Source organism: Xyrauchen texanus, chromosome 8 (assembly GCF_025860055.1).
Source record: "Xyrauchen texanus isolate HMW12.3.18 chromosome 8, RBS_HiC_50CHRs, whole genome shotgun sequence".
In the NCBI taxonomy this organism is placed as follows: Eukaryota; Metazoa; Chordata; class Actinopteri; order Cypriniformes; family Catostomidae; genus Xyrauchen; species Xyrauchen texanus.
In genome coordinates, this window is record NC_068283.1 from 40,485,004 (window position 1) to 40,506,654 (window position 21,651).

At 37.9% G+C, this 21,651-nt stretch overlaps 3 protein-coding genes across 3 annotated transcripts; 2 read left to right on the top strand and 1 right to left on the bottom strand.

The window, feature by feature from the left end:
* The first annotated feature begins 44 nt into the window (after positions 1 to 44).
* LOC127647851 (calponin-1-like) lies at positions 45 to 9,865 on the top strand. Its single transcript, XM_052132352.1, has 7 exons — positions 45 to 219; positions 4,530 to 4,651; positions 4,859 to 4,925; positions 5,234 to 5,371; positions 7,413 to 7,529; positions 7,750 to 7,896; positions 9,193 to 9,865. Exons 1-7 carry the CDS (start codon positions 160 to 162, stop codon positions 9,430 to 9,432), a joined length of 891 nt encoding a protein of 296 aa, XP_051988312.1. The 5' UTR covers positions 45 to 159; the 3' UTR covers positions 9,433 to 9,865.
* A 3,390-nt stretch (positions 9,866 to 13,255) lies between these two features.
* Positions 13,256 to 15,246, bottom strand: LOC127647856 (transcription elongation factor 1 homolog). The gene is made up of 4 exons (XM_052132357.1): positions 15,168 to 15,246; positions 13,978 to 14,104; positions 13,819 to 13,889; positions 13,256 to 13,710 (listed from the first exon to the last, which is right to left on the bottom strand). Exons 2-4 carry the CDS (start codon positions 14,091 to 14,093, stop codon positions 13,646 to 13,648), a joined length of 252 nt encoding a protein of 83 aa, XP_051988317.1. The 5' UTR covers positions 14,094 to 14,104; positions 15,168 to 15,246; the 3' UTR covers positions 13,256 to 13,645.
* Positions 15,247 to 16,830: 1,584 nt separating this feature from the next.
* LOC127647855 (transmembrane protein 205-like) lies at positions 16,831 to 19,352 on the top strand. Its single transcript, XM_052132356.1, has 4 exons — positions 16,831 to 16,936; positions 18,399 to 18,507; positions 18,592 to 18,755; positions 18,841 to 19,352. The coding sequence occupies exons 2-4, from the start codon at positions 18,408 to 18,410 to the stop codon at positions 19,141 to 19,143; spliced, it is 567 nt and encodes a 188-aa protein (XP_051988316.1). The 5' UTR covers positions 16,831 to 16,936; positions 18,399 to 18,407; the 3' UTR covers positions 19,144 to 19,352.
* The last annotated feature ends 2,299 nt before the right edge of the window (positions 19,353 to 21,651 follow it).

The following is a 21,651-nucleotide window of genomic DNA, read 5'->3' on the forward strand; positions in this document are numbered from 1 at the left end:
TCGCTCCGCACACGCACGGATGGGAAGAGTTTTAAAAAAGATTGGGAAAAGAAGTGCGACGTGAACAGTAGCATCCCACATGATCGGACAGGGGAACTGGAGTGTGTAGATCTAACATTACTCCTCTCCTTCCACTCAGAACATATTTTGAAAAACACAATGTCAACTCATTTCAGGAGCGGACCTGCTTTCGGGCTGTCTGCAGAGGTCAAGAGCAAGGTAGGCGTGTGCGTTTGTTTTGATTGACAGTTTTCAAAGATGCGCAGGCAGCACGTGCGCTCCAGCAGTCATAAACTTCAGGGAGCTTTATAATGTTTTTTAATATGTTTATGCTAAGTTTAATATGTTTAAAAAATTAAAGCAACACCTACCCAAAAATGTCAACAAATACCCTACGAATACCCTACTTGAATACAAATTGTAACAGTTATATTAAAGTAGTGATTAATAACAATGTGCTGCACAATAAGGTTCTGTTTGTGAACATTAGGAAATGTACAAGTTTTCATGAACTAACAATAAACCATTATTTTTGGTCTTCGTTAATGTTAATAAAAAAATATGAACTGTATGTTAGCTCATAATGCATTAACTAAGGCTAATATATACAACTTTTAATTTTAAAAAGTCATTATTAGGCATGGATGTTAAAATAAGCATCAACCTAGGTTAATGAAAGTGCTGGTAACGCTTTACAATAAGGTTGTATTACTTAGTAAACATGAACTAACTATGAACTACACTTTTTCAGCACTTGATGTTAATAATTTTAACATATACTAATTCATTTTTTTAATTAGAAATTGTAGATGTTAACATTTGTTAAAGGAATAATCACAAAAATATATATATATATATTCTCTCATCATTTATTCCCCCTCCTGCCATTCCAGATGTGTGTGACTTTCTTTCTTCTGCTGAACACATATTAAGATTTTTATAATAATATTTCAGCTCTGTAGGTCCATGCGATGCAAGTGAATGGTGAAAAAAACCCTTTACGCTCCAAAAAGCACATAAACGCAGCATAAAAGTAATCAATAAGATTCCAGTGGTATAATCTGTGTCTTCTGAAGCGATCTAATCCATATTAGGTAAGAACAGAAAAAAATGTAACTCCTTTTTCCCTATAAATCTGTGAAATATCAGTGTAATCAAGCTTGATATCTTGCTCGCCACAAAGTCTGCATATATCAAGATTTATAGTGAAACGCATTTGCATTTTTGTCTGTTTTTACCTAAAACCAATTAGATTTCTTCTGAAGACATAGAGTAAACGATTAAAGTCTTGTGGATCACTTTTTTGCTGCCTTTGTGTGCTTTTTGGAGCTTCCAAGTTTTGGTCACCATTCATTTGCATTGTATGGACCTACAGAGCTGAAATATAATTACAAAAATCTTAATTGTGTTCAGCAGAGGAAAGAAAGTCACACATCTGGGATGGCATGAGGGTGAGTAAATGATGAGAGTATTTTAATTTTTAGGTGAACTGTCCCTTTAATTCATTATGAATTAACATTGAACAATTGTAATTTAAACTAAGATAAATTAATGCTGTAAACATATTTTGTGCATTCTTAGTTTATGTTAATGTTAACATATATCATATTATTGTACAGTGTTACCAAACATATAAGCAATAATAAAGTGTGTATCTTGCAATTCATATTGCCGACTGTTTTTAAAGGTGACATTTATAATAAAGATTATATTGGCCTCAAGTTATAAATGTATTTCCACACATTTCCTAGACTTGCATAGTTTGCTAAACTTTAAAAGTGTGTGTGTGGGGGGGGGTTAATTGTCTTTTTATCTTAAAATTTAAATTAATTTCATGTGGGATTTCAGTTGTACATTTTGCTTGTGATGTCATAATAATCTGGCTTCCTCTCTGAATTTCTTGTCATTGATACTTCATCACACTTCCTGAGCGCCACAAATATCTGTATTTTCTAAAACAATTCTCACTCCCCTTTCAGATGTCACTGTGAATTTTGCATGTCATTGCTATTATGTGAGTTGTATCTTCCTGAGCAGTAGGTATGTGACTTTTGGTCCCCTTATAAGGAAGAGTCGTGCTCGCTCACAATATCAAAGGAGAAGAGCTTGTTGTAAACAGTTCAGAATAAGGAGGAGCATTGTTGAAGATCCCACCCTGAGAGAGACACCAGTGCATGTAGATCTTCAATCTGAACATCAACTAAACATTTGTGGTTATTTCAAACAGTACAGATAGAGAAAGACAGGATGTTTTAAAGAAATGGTGCCAAATGGCAAGACAAATATCATTCAAATGTAATCCATGTTCCTTACATAATGTTCTGATTCAAAATATTATACTCAAATCTAGGAGGATAAACAATGAAAGTACTAAAAAAATAAATGTGAATGCACAACATGCAGGTATTTCAAGCATAACCAGGGGTTATAAAGGAAAGTTATCATGGTCGTGTGTCAGAAGTCCTGCTGTAAGAAACCCATCTTGGCCTGGACTCTATAGAGTTCAACTGAGGTCTGTTCCAGATGTCCAGCATGAGAGAAAAAACATAAATCAGGCCCTTGAGCAGAATTCACCGGAAGGCCACAAGTGTTCTTGTTCTTTTATTGGACACATTTAGCATGTGCTAAGTATACCACTTTAAGAGATCCAACAGGAGTGATAAAAAGTGAGAGGGAGAATAAAAGAAAGCAGAATAAATGATTTATCTGATAATATGAATGAGAGAGAGAGAGAGAGAGAGAGAGAGAGAGAGATGACCAGCAATAACACTGATTTAAAGTTACAGGGTTTGTTTTGATTTGTGTAGCGCTTTTCACAACAGGCGTTGTTTCAAAGCAGCTGTACATTAAATTCTGCTTTAACAGAAAATGAATGAATATAATGCCAATATTAGTTGTTTATGTTTAGAACTTTTAGTACCGGTAGTTAAGATGAGTAAACCAAGTAAGTGTTGTGGGTCAGTGACAGCTGGACAGGGTAGGAAATCGTCCTGTGATTTTACATAGCCACTGGCCCAAAAGTTGTTGAGTGGGGGTGGGGTGTTTGCTGTCCTTTTCTGCATATCGCGACGCCGTTTTGTGGTTTGTTCTGCATAACACGGCGGCTCATTTTAGCTTTCCGTGGCCCATTCGGCCCGTTTCGCAGCTGACCCACCAGCCCGCTTGGTTCTCTTAATGGCCAGTCCGTCCCTGATCGGCCCCAAAGTGCGTCGGTCCACCGGGAAAATGCCTGGTATGCCAGATTACCAGTCCAGCCCTGGTCAGTGATTAAACAAAGTTATTTTCTATGAACTATCAATTTTAGTGATAAAGTCCTTGAAGTCATCCCGGATAAACTGAAGAAATACACTTAGATGCATTGTCCTTTAATTTTGGCCGATGAAGGCTTTTGTTTGTGGTTAATTCATTTTACCCATGTAATCCGATAAACACTGAAAATCTAGTAAATCCCTAATTTTGTCACACTAAAATCATTTTAGCATACTGTATAATGTTTATATTTTATGACTATACTTACATGTTGTATATATTTATGGACTGGCCCCATTCACTTCCATTGTAAGTGCCTTACTGTAACAGCAATTTTTACATTATTTTAAATGAACTAAGGATGAGTCGTAATCATTTCTTGTAGTAATCAACATTATGCCTCAAATGATGTGGATTGAGCTTAACATGTTTTCAAACTCAAACATTCCTTTCATTCAGTCGTTTATAAGGCTGTACCTCTGCAATGCCTTTCAGAAGTTGCCATGATGAAGCTATGAGCAGTTTTTCAAAACGTATAGTTGTAATGTTTTTAGGTTAAATGAGTATTAGGTTGCCTTTACGGATAAGATTAGGGATATAAATATCAAATGTTAGACCATCTGTAGATCAGAAAAACAAAGGCATGGGCTATTTACACTTAGTGTGAATTGCAATAAAATGCATCTTCTTTGCACTAAGTGCAAATAGTGTTAGATGCTATTTGCAACCCGGTGCAACCCGAACCTTCCTTTACAAAAATTAACCATAGTTTAAGAGCCATATTATCACCATGATATTTTGTTGTAAAATCTCAGCAACCACAAAATGAAACATGGTTACTATAGGAGCACCATGTGTGTATATGTATGTATATGATGTATATATATATATATATATATATATATATATATATATATATATATATATATATATATACCGGCTCTCGGTTCCTCCTTTATCTGACCAACACAGAACCATTACAGTAGTATTAAAGGAAATATTAAAAGAGGATACAGGAAACAGAGTGGGACAAAAGAAGGATTCAAACCCAGGTCGTATGCACAAAAAAGCACATCCACACCGTCTTTACACAATACACTAATGCAATGACACTCGAGGAGCAGTTTGTCTTTATTTCTGTGTTCCAACAGACTATTGGATTGCAAATATCTGCACTGTGTGGCAGGGACTATTTACACCTTGCGTAAATAGTCACTTCTAAAAACAACAAATAAGCTAGATGTGATACAGTATTAATGCTATGACCTTTTGACCTCCAGCTGGCCCACAAGTATGATCCTCATAAGGAGGAAGAGCTAAGAATGTGGATCCATGAGGTCACAGGCCATAAACTCCCAAAGAACTTCATGGAGGGACTGAAAAATGGAGTCGTCCTCTGCGAGTGAGTGATTAGCTGATTCAAACCAGTTTATTTGAAGTCTACAGTAGCCTCAAAAAGTATTTGAACACTTAAGCCACACTTAAATATGTATGAATGTCATTGCTTTAGATATCAGACCAAGTGAAATCTGCAAACAATTAATTGAGCCTTTTTCAATGGCTTGTAATGTGAAGCATCACTTGAATAATTCTCACAATTTGTGAACAGGCTTATCAACACCCTTCAGCCTGGCTCTGTGAAAAAGATCAGCAACTCTCCTCAAAACTGGCATCAGGTGAGTGAAAATATCACATTCTCAAATATATTCTGGTATCAGATTGAAGGTTATAGTAGTTACCCAACACTGTTGAAGACATCAAGATTTGTATATACAAGAATACTTGTATTTTATACTCTTATGTGTGATTCATAAAATCTAACTACCACTGATCATCGGTTTTGGATATGGACAGGAGCTCTGTTTCTGCACATTCTTGGTTTGGAATCGATTTTGTTTGCTTTTTAGTTATGTAGATTTGGACAAATCACAGTCAGTGACTCTACAAATCAGTTTCTTTCTTGGTTTGGTCTTGTGTTTTGCAGCTGGGAAACATTAGTAATTTTGTCCGAGCCATTCAAGAGTACGGACTGAAGAAACATGATATATTTGAGGCCAATGACCTGTTTGAGAACGGCAACCACACTCAGGTCCAGTGCACACTTATTACGCTGGCTGGGATGGTGAGTCAAACATAATGCATTTTAACCAAGCTGGTTCCATAGAATCACATTAATATTCCTACAAAATCATTTGTATGTGGCTCGTTGTGGGTGCTGCAGCAGTTCCCTGGTGAAATGAACACAAGAGGTGCTACAACAACAATTACTTTTATTCCCTTTCACACAAATAACGAGAAAAATTACAGATGAAACACTTACTTTGCACCCTATGCCCTCTCAATCTAATGACATCCATACACTTTTCCTATAGTGCATAACTGAAGGTGATGCATTACATAACCAACTACATTTATGAGCTTCTTCAGGTGTGATCAAAATAAACAACAGCTCATCTGATAGAGTATTGCACTTGTGATGCAAATGACTGGTGTACGAGTCCTGAAGAGCACGTGAATTGATATAAAGGTCGGCAGTGTCATTTGCTTTTATTGGCACTATCGGTTAGGTTTAAAGTTTTAAGTAGAGGTAGGTTTGTTTACTTAAAACTTGATAGAGGATTAACCTTAAAAACGTCATCTTTTTGTGAGAGCCTTAAACTCGCTTTTAGCTATTTATATATCAATGTATCAGCTGCTGATATTTATCGGTCAATTGTTGACCAAATTAAAACCATCGGCAAATCAGTTTAAGCATGAAAACCCTGATATGAAAAATCAATGGTTCATTTATAATTATCAACACACTTTGTAAAAACCCTGTTAATTCAAATGCACAATCTAGATATAATGAAAGCCACACAAGTCTGTGTTTAAAAATAGGCCGCAGTCCGTGCTTCAGTCAGTAATGTGTGAGAAAGCGGCGCCCTATAGCGGTCTGGATGGCAATATCCATTATTGTCCATTAGACCACGATAGAACTTAAAAGGGTGTTTTGTTCCTTTGGTTAAAACGTTTTATTTTTCCATGATGTGGTTGACATTTCCATGAAATCGCCCAACATATGCATAATATGAATTTGTGATGTTCTATTAAATAAATAAAAACATGTGAAATGTGAGCTCTGTTCTTTTTAACTGCAAAAACAAGCACAATTTTTTTTAGAAGTACAAAACATTCATCAGTCGTCTTAGTTATTTTTCCAATATTTGTTATGTTTTTATCTTCTATTTATCTTTAATTGTGGCTCTTTTTAAATGTTTTACTTGTCATGTGTTCAACAGATCCAATTTATTTATTGTTAGAACAATAAAAAGATTTTGAGCATCTTTGTACATTCTTTAAACATAATTCCTGAACAAAACAATCATCTGATGACAAAAGGCAAGTGGCAATTTATTGGTACCGGTCAAAAGTAAATGGTCTGCACTTATCTAGCGCTTTTTTGACCTTAGCGCTTTACACTGTGACTCATTCACCCATTCACACACACATTCATACACCAATGGTGGCAGAGCTCCCATGTAAGGTGCTAGCCTGCCATTGGGAGCAAATTGGGGTTCAGTGTCTTTCCCCAAGGACACTTCGGCATGTGGAGTCGTGTGGACCGGGAATCAAACCACCAATCCCAAGATTATTTGACAACCCTCTCTACCACCTGAGCCACAGCCGCCCCATTTTTAACGTTTTGTTGTCATCCCTACTTTTAGTGCCACATAGTGGACATTTCACCTCGGGACTGCCGCTATACACAAAAGAAGTAATTTGGTTCAAATGAAGCCGCAGTCATGTAATTTTCATGAGATCAGACTGATTTTAACCCACAGCTAAAAAAATAAAGGCTTAGTCAAGAAATATTCCTTCAGCTTATCTGGCTTTTAGCAATATTCTAACTTTTGTCTCTAATATTAAAAGTTCTTAACCATGCTGAAAGGAGAACAAGATGTCTAACATTTTAAACGTGGTATTTAATCTGTATAGTCCGATATTATCATTTCACGCGGCATGTTTAAATTATTATAAGCTTTTTGTGCATGTTTGTTTTATACATAAAATAGTGACAGCCTTTTCTAAAGTGTAAACATGTAGTTCTTCACCTCTAAAACAAACATACACAAAAACAAAATTTGTATTTATTTTATGCATGCATTATATTTTAAATCCAGGCTAAATCTAAAGGGTTTCTCTGTAAATATGACATGGGAGTGAAATACGCTGAGAAACAACAGCGGACATTTGACCCCGAGAAACTAAAGGAAGGACGCAACATAATTGGTCTGCAGGTAAGTGCTGTTTATCACTACACGGCCATTTCTTTCTAGAAAGAAAACAAAGAAGAATCTTTGATTTAGCTTAAGTAGTTTTGATGGCTTCGAGTAGTCTTTTATGCATCTTTTAAAGATCTTGTACAATCAGATCTGTTACTATGATTTTATGTCTTATATGTCTTATTTCAGTATTTATATTTTTCACTGTTCGTTTTGTTGTCACTTGTATTTTCAGATGGGAACCAATAAGTTTGCCAGTCAAAAGGGTATGACATCTTATGGCACACATCGACACCTCTATGACCCCAAGACGGGGATGGAAAGTCCTCTGGACCAAACAACAATCAGCCTGCAGATGGGCACCAACAAAGGAGCCAATCAGGTACTTTTAAAAGGAAGTATTATACAATTAGGAATATTTCACCATTTTACACATACGCTCATATATTTTCACTATTAAGGCCTCCACATACTCACTCCATTTTTCGCTCAGAGCCAAAAAGAAGTTTGAAACAGCTGAGCAACGTCATACTGTTTTTAAGCATGCAGACACTGGCCCAACACTGTGGGAGGCATTTATAGTAGCATTTAAAAATAAGGACGCTTAAGACTACATGTAAAACATAATCTAATGTGATGTAAAACTGTGCTCTCAGTGACTTAATCAATTTTTCTATGAGTAGAATTCACATGAGATCATTGAAAGCAGCTTGTAACTATTCATTGATGATTTAAAGTAATATATGCTGTAGATAATGTGTAATTTGTCATGTTTACATTTTGAATGCATGGCGCTAATGCACTAACACCTGACGCCAGAGGCTGTAGCCTTTAGCCTCCTTGTTAGAGCACCCGCCTCCCACGCCAGAGACGTCGGTTCGAGTCCCATTCGGAGCGGGGCGACCAGGACCTGTTACAATGGTGCCGTGACCCGGATGGTAGTGAGGTTTAGGGGGGGTGAGTGTAACGGGAGCCGGCTGGCACCTCTCCTGACCTCAAGAGGTACACTAGCTACTGACGCTAGACGCTGTAGCCTTTAGCCTCCTTGTTAGAGCACCCGCCTCCCATGCCGGAGACGTCGGTTCAAGTCCCGTTCGGAGCGGGGCGACCAGGACCTGTTACAATGGTGCCGTGACCCGGATGGTAGTGAGGTTTAGGGGGGGTGAGTGTAACGGGAGCCGGCTGGCACCTCTCCTGACCTCAAGAGGTACACTAGCTACTGACGCTAGAGGCTGTAGCCTTTAGCCTCCTTGTTAGAGCACCCGCCTCCCACGCCGGAGACATTGGTTCGAGTCTCATTCGGTGCGGGGCGAGCACGACCGGGTAATAACTCTGTATGCAGGTTAACTGATTGAAAGGGAATTATCTCTCAGCCTAAAAGCAGGTGGAGATTCTGGTCACACCTACTGATGACGTGGACCAATGACAGTAAGGTGTTTAGCTGCCAGTAAGAAGTTTTCCTAAAAGTTCACCCTGGAAAGCTGTTACGAGCCACCGAAACGAACTCAAAAACGCTTTTGTTTTGGCCAGATTGTGTTTTAAATGACGTAACACTCATTTGTTCTTCCATTACCCATGAAGAATACCGGGGCCTTTACAGTCAGGTTGTACATCACTGTGGATGAAATTGTCCACGTGCCCAACAAGTCACTTAGTTGTTTTCCTTTCCCCCCCACAGTCCGGCATGACGGCTCCAGGCACCAAGCGGCAGATCTTCGATAAGAATCTGGACATGGAGACGTGTGACACCTCTGTTGTCTCACTGCAAATGGGCACCAACAAGATGGCGTCCCAGACAGGCATGACGGTGTATGGGCTTCCTCGCCAGGTGTACGACAGGAAGTACTGCTCCAGTCCTGATGACTACATCGACAACAGGCAGGACTCCGAGATGGATGGATATCAGTATTCTGACTAAGATGAATAGACAGTTTTAATTTTTGGAGTGTGCCATTCTCCTATGACTTCACATGTATGGCCCATTTTACTTGTGTATAAAAAAACTTTTCAAATTAGATTTGTATTTATGATGCCTCATAGTTTTATCAAATTTGAGTGGATTTGGTCTAGCCAGCAGCTATTATAGTGTATAAGGTCTGATCTGTTCATTGAAGCTCTTTTGATTGGATGAAGGATGAGGAAGACCGCAGAAGACACCAGTGCTGCTGCCCAATCAAATCAATAGATTCTTAAAGAAGATCGACCTTAATGAACTTTACTGTGTCTTTGTGATTTCAACTAGGTTGAATTTTTCCCCCTTTTAAAAACAGACCATAGATGTTTGGTGCTATAAGGCTTAAGCTGAAATAATAAAAATGTTTAAGTTCAAGTGCAACAACAATGAGCACATTTGATTATTCCCAAATCCGACAATGCAAGAAATCTGTGTTTACATGACTTTTGAAATAATCGTGTTATTCGTTGCTTTTGACATCAAACCGTGAAAAGGCATGCAAACAACAGAATCCTTAGAATAGAATCCTTTATTTTGGTCACAAATTATACAGAGTTTTTTGCATATATACAGTGAAATGTATTAGTTTTCACATATTCCAGCTAAGCTGGTGTCAGAGTGCAGGGTCAGCCATGATACAGCACCCCTGGAGCAGATAGGGTCAAGGGCCTTGCTCAAGGGCCCAACAGTGGCATCTTGGTGGTGCTGGGGCTTGAACCCAGCCCTGTGTACAATAAATGGGAAAATAAACTAATTGGATCTGACCGATTCACACAACACTATTCCAGCATGCATGAATTTGTGGGGCGGAGCTTCTGAAGGAGCACTGAAGGGAGGGGTGTGTTTGTTTCAAATATCAACAGAATTTCTCAGTAATCGCTTACTGCACCTTTAATGCATTTACATGACCACATACGTTATCGGCTTATTAACAATTAGTGTAAGGTCATAAACGCATAAGAATAAACCGATCGACATTAACCCGGTTTTGCGCTGCATGTAAACACCTTTACCCGCATTCTTAATGGCTTATCCAATCTGTGCACATGCCTCTTCCCGGTTTGACATCAAAAGCTGAGAATAACTCTAATAAAATCTAGTGCAAATGCTTTGACTGATATTTTAAATAAGCTGATTTTTGGGAGTTATTAGCGAATTGGTTTGCATGTAAACACCAATGCAACAGGCTTGTGTTTACACGCACACCAATGTGCTGAGAACAAAAAAATCTGCTTATTTAAAACAAAACAAAAATCTGACAATGCAAGAACAATATAGAAAAATAATCAGGTTATTTTCTGCTTCTGACCTCAAAAAGGTAAACAGTCAAGTACACAACACTTGCATTTATTGTATAAGCCGGTAAAAACACCGGGAAAAGTGTTTCAATCCAACGGGAATTCGGGATAATGGGCAAATAATGTTTTCTTGTTCTTCTTTAAATTATTTATGACTTTACCCCAAAAAAGGAAAAGTTTCAATGCATTTACATGACCACACACATGTTGACTTAAGTATGATCGTGCATGTGAACGTGCTCATCATAGGCCAAACCTTTACCATTACTTACCCGTCAAAACAAGGTTGATAAGAACGTGGATCCAGCGTGCCTTACCCAAAACCTAGCCCCTAAAATCTTGGTTGAACATTATTTCAGGACTAATAAGGATGTAAGTCACATTACTCTTTTAACTCACCAGATAGAAGCTCTTTGAATATCGTTGAAACTGCAGGTTAAATGCATGTCATCCAGAGAGCAGTTAATACATCAGGCTTTGCCACTGCAGATATTTTCACAGAACTATTCATTTACATTTTAGTAAAAATTGAATTACTACTGATTGGGTGAAACTATGCTACTGATCATTGTAGATGCCTCTATTAGCTAGAGGTAAATTAGCAGTCTGTCCAAATACATTTCAGGACGACATTGTTTTTTTTTCTTTTTCTTATCACTTACAAAATGAATCTCCATTGACTGATGTGTTATAGAGAAAGCCATTAAAATGGTTGTGTTAGAGCTAGTCAATGTGATTTTTCCACATGTTCTTGAGAGGCAGTTTTAGATTACCAGAATATTCTGTGCAAAATCATAATAACAGAGCTAAATGTTAAAGGCTCTTTTAAGAGAAATGATTGTCTCACACAATTAGTTATATGCTCATAAAAAGAGACTTTATAAACTTGCATAGGCCTAAATGCAAGCATAACTGGTCTTTAGTTTGTCAAACCTGACCTAAAAATCCAAGTAAACGATCATGCCAAAGCACAAACCCAAAAAGGAAATGGTAAGTCAGGCTAGATGGAAAGAGTGCAGAGTCCTCTAGTGGCTGTATATGACATGACAGGTTGAATGTGCATCCTCATTTATGGCTTAATATTTTGTTTAGACATTGTTTATATACACCAATCAGCCACAACATTAAAACCACCTGCCTAATATCATGTAGGTTCCCCTTGTGCCGCTAAAACAGCTCTGACCCATCGAGGCATGGACTCCACGAGACCTCTGAAGGTGTCCTGTGGTATCTGGCACCAAGCATTAGCAGCAGATCCTTTAAGTCCTGTAAGTTGTGAGGTTGGGCCTTCATGGATCGGACTTGTTAGTCCAGCACATCCCATAGATGCTCAATTGGATTGAGATCTGGGGAATTTGGAAGCCAAGTCAACACATTGAACTCTTTGTCATGTTCCTCAAACCATTCCTGAACCATTTTGCAGTGTGGCAGGGCATTTTATCCTGCTGAAAGAGGCCACTGCCATTAGGGAATACCATTGCCATGAAGGGGTGTACGTGGTCTGCATCAATCTTTAGTTAGGTGGTATATGTCAAAGTAACATCCACACTTCATAGTCATCATCACCAATCATCCACCTGGTCGTCTATTGGTTAAGATCAGTGATGATCTGGGGGTACTTCAGCAAGGCTGGAATCGGGCAGATTCGTCTTTGTGAAGGACGCATGAATCAAGCCACGTACAAAGTTATCCTGAAAAAAAAAAACTTGTTCCTTCTGCTCTGACAAATGTTCCCAAACTCTGAGGATTGTTTTTTTCCAGCAGGACAATGCTCCATGCCACACAGTCAGGTCAATCAAGCTGTGGATGGAGGACCACCGGATCAAGACCCTGTCATGGCCAGCCCAATCTCCAGACCTGAACCCCATTGGAAACCTCTGGAATGTGATCTGAAGAAGATGGATGGTCACAAGCCATCAAACAAAGCTAAGCTGCTTGAAGTTTTGCACCAGGAGTGGCATAAAGTCACCCAACAGCAATGTGAAAGACTGGCAGAGAGAGAATGCCAAGACGCATGAAAGCTGGAGGGTTAATTCCACCAAATATTGATTTCTGAACTCTTCCTAAGTTAAAACATTAGTGTTGTGTTGTTTAAAAATGACTATGAACTTGTTTTCTTTGCATTATTCGAGGTCTGAAAAGCATCTTTTTTGTCATTTTGACCAGTCGTCATTTTCTGCAAATAAAAGCTCAAAATGACACAATTTTTATTTGGAATTTGGGAGAAATGTTGTCAGTACTATATAGAATTAAACAGAAATGTTCAAACATACCTATAAATAGTACATTTAGAGAAACTGATAATTTTGCAGTGGTCTTAAATGTTTTCCAGAGCGGTGTGTATATATATATTTCTAAGGCTTACCAGAAAATGGCTGAGCAGGTAAAATAACTACATAAATCTAAAATAACTCACTATTTTTAAATCGCTTGTGTGCATGTACATTTCCATTTATATGACTTCTGTCCAGTAATTGTTTCGATTTCAAAATTCCAGCAAACAGAAATGTACACAAATACACAGAGACACTATGCAAATTAAAATTTATTGACACTAACTGGACATATAAAAACCAAAATCATCAAATAAAACCAACAAACTAAACGATTCTAAACTGAAATGAAAAATGAAATCTCTACTTCGAAATGAATAAACATCATTCTTCATTGCATCGTCATCTAAGCATTTCCGTAACACTGAACACAAGGGGAGAGGCCGCATTTCAAACTACTACCAATCTGAAGGTGCCTCAAACTCCACTGTGATTTCATCCGATCTTAGTCAAGACTGAGCAGTGAATCATTACAGGACTATAAAATAAAAGTAGACAAATCTTTAAATGTATTTTGGTCTTCCGTTGACATTTGACCTGGTAAAACTACTGATTGGCTGCTTCACAAGCGTCTATCCAATCACTGTACACATCCACGGGTTCTGAGAGATCTGAACAACTGCTTAAGGAAAAGAACGAACAACACATCACACACGTAAACACAAAACATATACAACAGCATAAATGCTAATGTAATATGATTTTGTTGAGAAGGATACAGGTTATAGGTGTCTGGAATTCTTCTAGACACACAGTGCATGATATTATCCCGGTATTTCGACTTCTTTCCCTGGAATGAATTATAGAAGGAGTGTTTGTTTTAGCAGACAGAACTCAATAAACGTATTTAAGTATTATTGAAGCAATAGACATCTTACATCTTAACATCACATGATTTCTCGTGGTTACAGAAGGGGCAGGTAAACTGGGTGTCCAGGTTTCCAGTCATCTTCTTCTTGGGAGGAGGCTTTCTCTTCGACTTTCTGCGACCCATCTCGTCAAATGCTTCATGGGGGTTAAAGACATGACAAGCACATACAGAATTAGATCTAACTTCATGATAATAAATAAAACGTGAACAACTAGACTTATAAGGCACTTCTTGTGACAAATATGAACACTTAAGCAAAAGACACTAGTAGCCATTATGTTTACAACTCAAACCAAGATGACCTTAATGTAATAATTACACATTTTACAATATGTTTAGATGCTACAAAGGGCCATAGGCAAGTTTTACTAGCATCAGAATAGCATTCAAAACAGTTTTAAGTTACTCTTTGTAACTACTAATTACATCTTCAACAGTGTAATTAGATTACTGTACTAATAATCTGTCTAAAAAGTAATTAAATTACTTATTATTACTAATTACTTTCAAAAACCCTGATCAACCTCGACCAGATGAAAAATACAATGATAGACGTGAAACCGTTCATTTAATTCTTTCAAATAAATCATATAAAACCAGTTGCATTATTCATGAACTGGCCAGAGAATTTAAAGGGGCAACATTAAATAAAAATAAAAAACATATTTTAACATAATTCGTTAAATTTCGATTTTAAATTCACTTTTGTTATATATATATATAATTGTTCTAGAGTGTATGCAGTATATGCAATGCATCAGAAGCAACTTATTAAATTACTGAAAAATTAAGAGTAGTCCGTTACTTTACTCAATGGGAAAAGTAACTTAATTACTTAGCAATGCATTACACACAACACTGTTAACAGGTGCATTGCTTGAAGTCTCTCTACATTAGAAACCTTTTAAACAAACAAATGAAAGGATTTAACATGCTGAGTTTTGTCACATGCTCTGAAATGCAACCTTTCATATTACACTGGACATTTTCGCACGATGATATTGGACGCGAGGAGCAAAAAGGCAAATTCCCGTAAAAATACATTTGTTTGTAGATTGGAGTTTAGCTTGAACAACACATTCAAAACGCAAATAAAACCCCGATCAAATCGAAATCTTTGGTCAAACACATATTTCTATTAACGTTCACACGTGTAGCATCCATAAGCACGCATCCAAACACTCAATAAGACATTACCTGTTGAAAACCCGATTTGCGATGAACGTGAAGAGACTCGGGAAAAACCAGCACACTGTCGGTGGAGAAAAACACTGGATTTACTTCCGCTCGGTCAAACTACGTAGGTTCTTCAGTTGAAATGAACTGAATTAGTTCAGACCGCCCTCTGCTGTCAGACACCAGAACTACAACATGACTGTTAATTTGGTGTTTTCAAGCCAGAGTTCGTTTTTAGTAGAGACGGACAACCGGTATGGCGGATGTAGAAAACGAAGTCCCGCCTTACAGGCAAAAGAGCCAATCACTTTTACACACAGAGATCGGCTGTCAATCAACTCGAGAACGCGCATGCGCGTTAGCTGCAGGATTCTGAAACAACGTGTTCTGAGTTATAGAAGCACAATTTATACCATTGTTACATTCTTTGATCTGAATCTTGACCATCGTTTTTGATATTTCGGTCTTTCCCCATTCAAGTAGATAGAAGCTGTTGTTTTATAACGTTTGTTTACATTGAAAATAGCTGCGGGCGTTCTTAAAATGGCCGCCGAGTGGATTGCTTGCCTTGACAGCGACTTTGGTTCGAACTGTAATTTGAAAGGTATGCGTGGTATTTTATAGGCATAATGAGTCTGTATTATTTTCAAAAACATTTATCTTTTGCAGTCTTATAAAAGCTCTCGTTCAAACGTCTTTGTTCCATTTAACCCTCCTATTATATTAGGGTCAATTTTGACCAGAGACAGGTAAAGAGTGCTGGAACCAAACGTTGTGCAGTGGCGGAGCTAGGGGGTGGCCAGTGGTGGAAGTGGCCACTATGGACCGAAGCCTGGCCACCCCACTGTTGCTGTTTTAGTCACTTTTTTGGCAATTTTTTGGCACAATTTAGTTCTTTAGATGTGAAATCATCTCTGTACAAACATAACATGTGCACACACCAAGGTCACCGCATCTCTCCGACCCGGGTGTCATTGTATCCACTCACCCTGCCTTCGCACAGTCCGACGATATAAAAATGCTGCCCAATCATTTCTGTTCCACCACAGACTTATCGCTTGCCTCTGCCTGGCCATCAAAACAAGCCAAAATAAAAATGCATGTTTCTATTAAGAGAAATGACAGTTTAAAACAAATTGTTCCTTCCATTGCCTTGACAGGTAAATGTTGGTCCTTATGGGAAGACCCAGTTGAGACCTTTTACTTTCTCTCAGGATCTTATACAGCTTTATTTAGGTGTTTTGGAGAGGGAGAGCATTTTTCTTGGCATGGTTTTATATAAAAGGGTAATGGGCTAAAGGCCCCCCAATGGCAAAATACCTATTTTATGTTATTTTCTTATAAAACATTAGATGGCAGAAATAACTATTATGGCACATTCTCAAACGCCTGTAATTCTGAAACAAATGTTTGGACATTAGAGGGGAAAGAATGGATTTGTTCCAATGAACGTGGGCCTATTTCGACAGCAGGAAAAGGAACAATAACAGAGATTTTATTTGTGAAATAGGCATCTAATAAACTCTATAATGTACACTGTTGATTTTCTACAAGCAGACTAAAGGGATTGAAATAAACGTAAATGGAGATATTCTTGGCCAAAGTTTGTCAGGTCATTATAGAATTGATTCATTTGAATATTCGAATGTGATTGGATGTCAAGAGTGCGAGGGGCGGGGCTAACCGAAAGTAGGCGTGATATCGAGCATAAGACGCAGCCGTTGGAAATTCTGTGCAAAATCCACGACATTTATCAAAGGCAGATCCGCGCGGAGAGACGCATAACCCGGGTAAGTTTTATCTGTAGGGTCGCAGACTTGAGTTTGAGGAGGAAATTGCTTCAGTGTGTCAACATTACGTAAGTTACAGATGGCTGTGTGACGCGAGATTGCACGAACGACTATCATGGAAGTCTTGAAACTTGCTGTTGTTATTTCCCTATTAACGGAACCGAAAGTAACCCAAATGAAATGGGTGATAATCGATCTGGATCGTTTTAAGCAGAAAAACTCGAGACTCTTTATTTCAACTGTATGTTGTTGTAATTTTATCAGCAGCAGTCCATGTAGAGAGCTCTTTCTTATCTGTGTTGAACATTTGACCCACTTTAATTCCTCTGCATTTCTCTGCAAGCTGACATGGATATTTTATAGGCACTGAAAAGACAAGGAATTGTTTTAAAAAAGTTTCATTATAAATGTTAGTCCTTCTCCAGAGTATTAAAGCTATTATAAAACCTGATTGCAGCTTATTATCTGGACAAAGTTATAATATGATATACAGTGGCCCCAAAATGTTTTGGGACATTTACAAATGAATGCATGTGTCATGTGATTGCATGTGTCAAACCAGGTGACATCTGCAAATAATTATATATATATATATATATATATATATATATATATATATATATATATATATATATATATATATATATTTTTTTTTTTTTCAATAACAACTAATGTTTGACAACCAGAAAGTGTCCAAAAACTTTTTGTCTCCATTTGAAGTATTGTTTTATTATTGTGAAATGTTTTTATTGAGACATGTACTTGTGATATCTTTCTTTACAATAAGTTTCTATTGGTTTGGTCTAAATGCAACTTTGGGCCACTGCATGTTTTTCCAAAGCAGGCTGTACATGGCTAGGTCTAGTGGTGCGTTCACATACAATGCGAAGCGAGCGTATCGCGCGGCGCGAATTCGCATCTATTTGCATCTTTGCATTGACTTTGTATGTTATCGTGCGCACGATACGCTCGCTTAGCAATGCTTTTGGAAAAATATGCAGATGCGAATTCGCACCGGGCGGCGCAAAAGGCGCGACACGAAATCGCTTCATTCGCGTATTCGCGCAAGTTGAAATTGAGTTGAGGTGAAAAAAATGCGTCGCTTGGAGGAAAGTGAGCGAGGAAGTCGGACTACCTGGTAAGTTCTGAAAATATGCGCGTCTACTTGATTCCAGCTATTGGTTGTACTTTACTATGAACCAAGTCGTAGAAGCCCCGCCTCCTGTCCTTTTCCGGAAGTGAAGGGGGAATACTCGCGGGTTCGCGTTGAAACGCAAATGTATAATCTAGCGGTCAAACTCGCGTGAGTAGTGCGAGGCGAGCATTATCTTTGCGTTGTATGTGAACGCACCATAAGGGGGGGCCAGAGGGGGGATTGCATCTTTATTGTGATCAGGCCGTGACATCTTTATGCATACTTTTATTATTATTTTTTGTATTTATTACTTTTTTCACCATTCAGAAGTTTATTATGGCTACTGAGTGGGACCCAACTGACTTCGTTAAAGTGCTTCATCTTCTAGTGATTTCGTTCACTTGGGGAATGCAGGTTTGGGTGTCTTTCATAGCAGGTACATTTGTTTGCACTCAAGTGTTATTGTTATCGGTTCATAATATCATGCCATTAACTCACGATTCATCCTCCTCGTCTGCAGGTTTTGTGATGAGATCTCAGGTATCCATGCACACCTTTGGTCTTGTGCAAAGCAAGTTGTTTCCATTTTATTTCTACTGTCTGCTGGGTGGGAATGCAGTCAACCTGGCCATATATGCAGTGTACCACCCCAGAGAACTGCTGGAGTGGCACGAGGGCATACAGGTGACCAACCAGACATTACACATCCTGCATAAATAACTCGTACCAATATTTTATACCTAAAGAAATAAACTGTTTTCCGTAACAGATGACTCTGTTCTTTGTGGCGGTGATCATGGCCGGTTTGAACACACAGTGGTTCGGTCCATTGGCCACAGAGAGCGTGCTGGTCATGCAAGAGATCGAGAAGGAACACGGTCTGGGAGGTCAGGTGGGCATGAGCGCCAATAAGGAAGGATACGCCAAACTCCGCGAACAAGATCCGAAATACAAGGAACACCGAAGCACTTTCTACCGCTATCATAGTCTGTCCATGCTCTGCAACCTCATAGGATTTTTCTCCACTACCATAAATCTAATTTATCTGGCTCTCCATCTGGGAACTATATGAAGATTTATATGAGTGTTGTGTGTCTTGAGAAAGAGAAAGTGTGAGTTTGTGAAGCAAACTGGCAGGTATTTTAGACCGTTCTCCTGTGTGTGTTCTCTCTTTCTCTGTATCTTGTCCCTTTCTTTTGTAAGGTTGTCTTTGTCTTGTATAACAATAATGCTTCTTGTTTGAATACAACGAGAGTCCTTAATATTACCAATACCAGCAAATCCCCCAAAAAAAAAAAATATATACATATTAGAAAACACGATATCTAATTCTGTTTAATAATATAGCTGTTTATGACTGCTTTTACATATATTTACATATATTTTTCACTATAGGCTGTTTGTAAAAAATAAGAGGATCAATCTTATGCTTTTGTGATGTCAATTACAATGCATTTATGAGCCTGTTTGCATTTGCTATTGATTGAATGACACTAAAAATGTAATTTGATTGTATGAAGAAGCAAAGCAGTAGAAATGTAAACAAACATTGTTCTTTGTATGAATGTTTGAACAGCAAAAGTGAGCTTATTTCCTGCCATCTATGTGGACATAGAGACTCGTTCAACATTCCTGTGCTTTACTGTGATGTCACAAATGTGCAGTTGCGAGGATTGTTCTTTATATTCATTCCAGCCTTTGTTTGAACTTTAATGTACATGTCTCGTATTTGCTTTTTTCTATCAGTTATTTAGTTGACTATATATCAATGTTTATCCAGGTAAAAAAAAGATCACTGTGAATTAAAAGCAGTGCTCTGACAGAGTCCAGACCAGATATTAACAGATATGGTCTCTTTGGAAAACTATCAGTCACTAGGAAGTGTAAAGGAGTATCTTAATGGAATGTGGTTTCCTTGCTTCCATGGTATCTGCTAAACCAAACAGATTATATTTCCTATACAGACTATATTTGTAACCTGCTGTAGTCTGTTCATGAACACCTAACCTGACTATGTGTGCAATTGTAAAACCTTTTTTTATGTGTCTTTTATAAGTATGAAGGTGAACATGGTAATTCTGAAACTACACAGTATCTGCGTTTCCTGAGGGGAATATCAGTAAATGCAAGTCAGCAAAAGAATAGTGTTTTTTTGTTAATAAATAAATCCATGTATGTATATTGCTCGAGGATCTTTTGTTGAATCAGGCAGACCATTATTACATCATCAGGTATCTTAAGGCATGCGATGTGATGATGTCATAACTTGGATATAAGGGCAGATGTCCAAATGTTAATCACTGTTACATTTCTGAAAAAAGTATATATATATATATATTATATATAAAAATGCACAGCTAAAATTATCTACAAAAAGGTTTAAAAAGAGCATGTCCAACAGACGGTTCTAAATAATTGCTGAAAAGTGTGTGCTTGCATGCTTTGTAAGGGTGCGTTCACACCAAAATCGTTTTTTGCATTGAACGAGACTAGATAAGCTGCCACGAACGCAGGTGTCTTGAGATGCATTTGTAACCATTGAAGTTTCTTTTTACTTTACATGACATATACAAACCATGGTACTCTTGCGCGAGACGCTGAAAAACAGTGAGACGGCGCAATGCTCAGAGACGTCTGTGCGCAGTGCCCAATAAAATAGAATAAAACTATTAAAAAAACTTGCGTTAAAAAGGCTAGACGCATAACTCATATAACAGAACATATGTGTCTTGGGACGTGTTTTTAACGAATGAAGTTTCTTTTTAATTAATGTGTTGTATAAAAAAATTTGACACTCCTGCACAAGATGCTGAAAAACTGTGAGATGGCGCAAAGGTCAAAGACGTCAGTTTAAAGCATAATAACAGAATAAAACAGTTAAAAAGGCTAGATGCAGTGCAACTCATATATCAGAATGCAGGTATCTCGAGACATGTTTGTAACAGCTGAAGTTTCTTTATACTTGAGACGACATATAAAAAACATGACTCTCCTGCGCGAGATGCTGAAAAACAGCGAGACGTCGCAATGGTCAAAGCCGTCTGTGTAGCACATAACATCGAATTTTATTTTCCTACAATATAGAAAAAAATAACTATGATGTGTGTTAAAAAGGGTAAATACAGCACAACTCATATAACAGAATGCAGGTGTCTCAGGACGTGTTTATAACAGCTGAAAAAACGTGACGCTCCTGTGCGAAATCCTGAAAAACAGCGAGACGTCGCAATGGTCAAAGCCGTCCGTGTAGCACATAACATCGAATTTTATTTTCCTACAATATAGACAAAAAGAAATATTAAAAATGTGTGTTAAAAAGGGTAGATACAGCGCAACTCATATAGTTGTGTAGCGCATAATAATTAGCATAAAGCAATTCAAAACTTGAGTTACATTTTAAGTGTCTTTTTACATGATACGATGTATAATATAGCCTAAAATGTAGCGCTCCTGCACGAGATGCTGAAAAACTGTGAGACTTCACCATGGTCAAAGACGTCTGTGTAGCGCATAACAAAGAAAACTATTAAAAAGCTAACTATTAAAAATGAGCGTTAAAAAAGGAAGACGCAGCGCTACT